We start from the raw sequence: 1,040 nt of genomic DNA on the forward strand, positions 1-1,040 counted from the left end.
AATGCTGAAGCAGACCTGAGGCCCACAGAAATAATAATATCACCAGTGTGGGTATTACTGGTGCCAAGTAGCAGCCACAGGTGACAGGACAGCCCAGGAGAGGTAGCAGGGAGGTGACCGGACTCGTAGCTTGGTGAGCAGCAGTGCTGACGGGGCTCCTGCAGAGCTCTGGCCCTTGCCAGGAACAGTGGCTATAGGGTATTGAAATCTGTGTGCCAGGCCCTTTACCTTGTGATATGACACTCTTAGTTACCCAAAGAGATTTTTTTCCTTTTCCCTGATATTTTCCCCCCTTTTATTAAGGTATAATTTAAATTCAGTAAAATTCACCCTTTTGAGGTGCACAGTTCAATGGGTTTTATCACACAGTCACCACCAGAATAAGATGTGGAACCTTTCCATCACCCCCCAAAGTTTCTGCAAATCCCTTCACAGTCAATCCCCTAACCCCTACCCTGAGCTCCTGGCAACCACTAATCTGATTTCTGTCTCTGTAGTTTGCCTGTTCTCTTGGAATCATAGCTAAGGGCCTAAAACTGAAAGCAAAAGACACTCAATACCCCACATTCTAAATTCAGAGGGCCAGCAACGAATAGGGCCAGCCACCAGCCCACAGACCTGGCTGTGGGAAAACCAGCTTTAGGCCCCAGGGCCCAGTTGTTAGAAGAGGTCTAGTTAGGGACTGTGCAATGTTTCCCTTCCCCAAGCCAAGACAGGGGAAGGTCTAAGAGGTCCACTCATAAAAACAAGGGTCATTGGAAGTCACCCACCATCTTACTAAGATGGAGATGGGTGTCTATCCTTCCTCTGAAAGCTGCAAAGCTCCCATGCTGGCACTGTGCCTGACGCTGCCCGGGCATACAGGAAGGGACTTTGGGAGAGATGGAGACCTGGGGTACTGCCAGGTGGAAAAGGCAGTACTGATTCTTGAGGAGTAAGATATATATGGCATTTGTCTGCAAGCCCAGGAATTGTCCCAAAATGATAGATAAGATTGGGGCCCATGGTCTTGCCAAAAACTACCATCTTATGGGGGGAAA

At 48.7% G+C, this 1,040-nt stretch overlaps 1 protein-coding gene across 1 annotated transcript in view; it reads left to right on the plus strand.

Moving 5' to 3' along the window:
• Nucleotides 1-782: 782 nt before the first annotated feature.
• LOC103069305 (uncharacterized protein MGC39606-like) overlaps nt 783-1,040 on the plus strand; it is a 24,288-nt gene continuing 24,030 nt past the window's right edge. The window contains exon 1 of the mRNA XM_007462912.1: nt 783-917. Coding sequence (XP_007462974.1) covers nt 783-917 — 135 coding nt within the window. The remainder of the gene's footprint in view (nt 918-1,040) is intronic.

The sequence above is a fragment of the Lipotes vexillifer genome, unplaced genomic scaffold (assembly GCF_000442215.2).
Source record: "Lipotes vexillifer unplaced genomic scaffold, Lipotes_vexillifer_v1.1 scaffold481, whole genome shotgun sequence".
Lineage (NCBI taxonomy): Eukaryota > Metazoa > Chordata > Mammalia > Artiodactyla > Lipotidae > Lipotes > Lipotes vexillifer.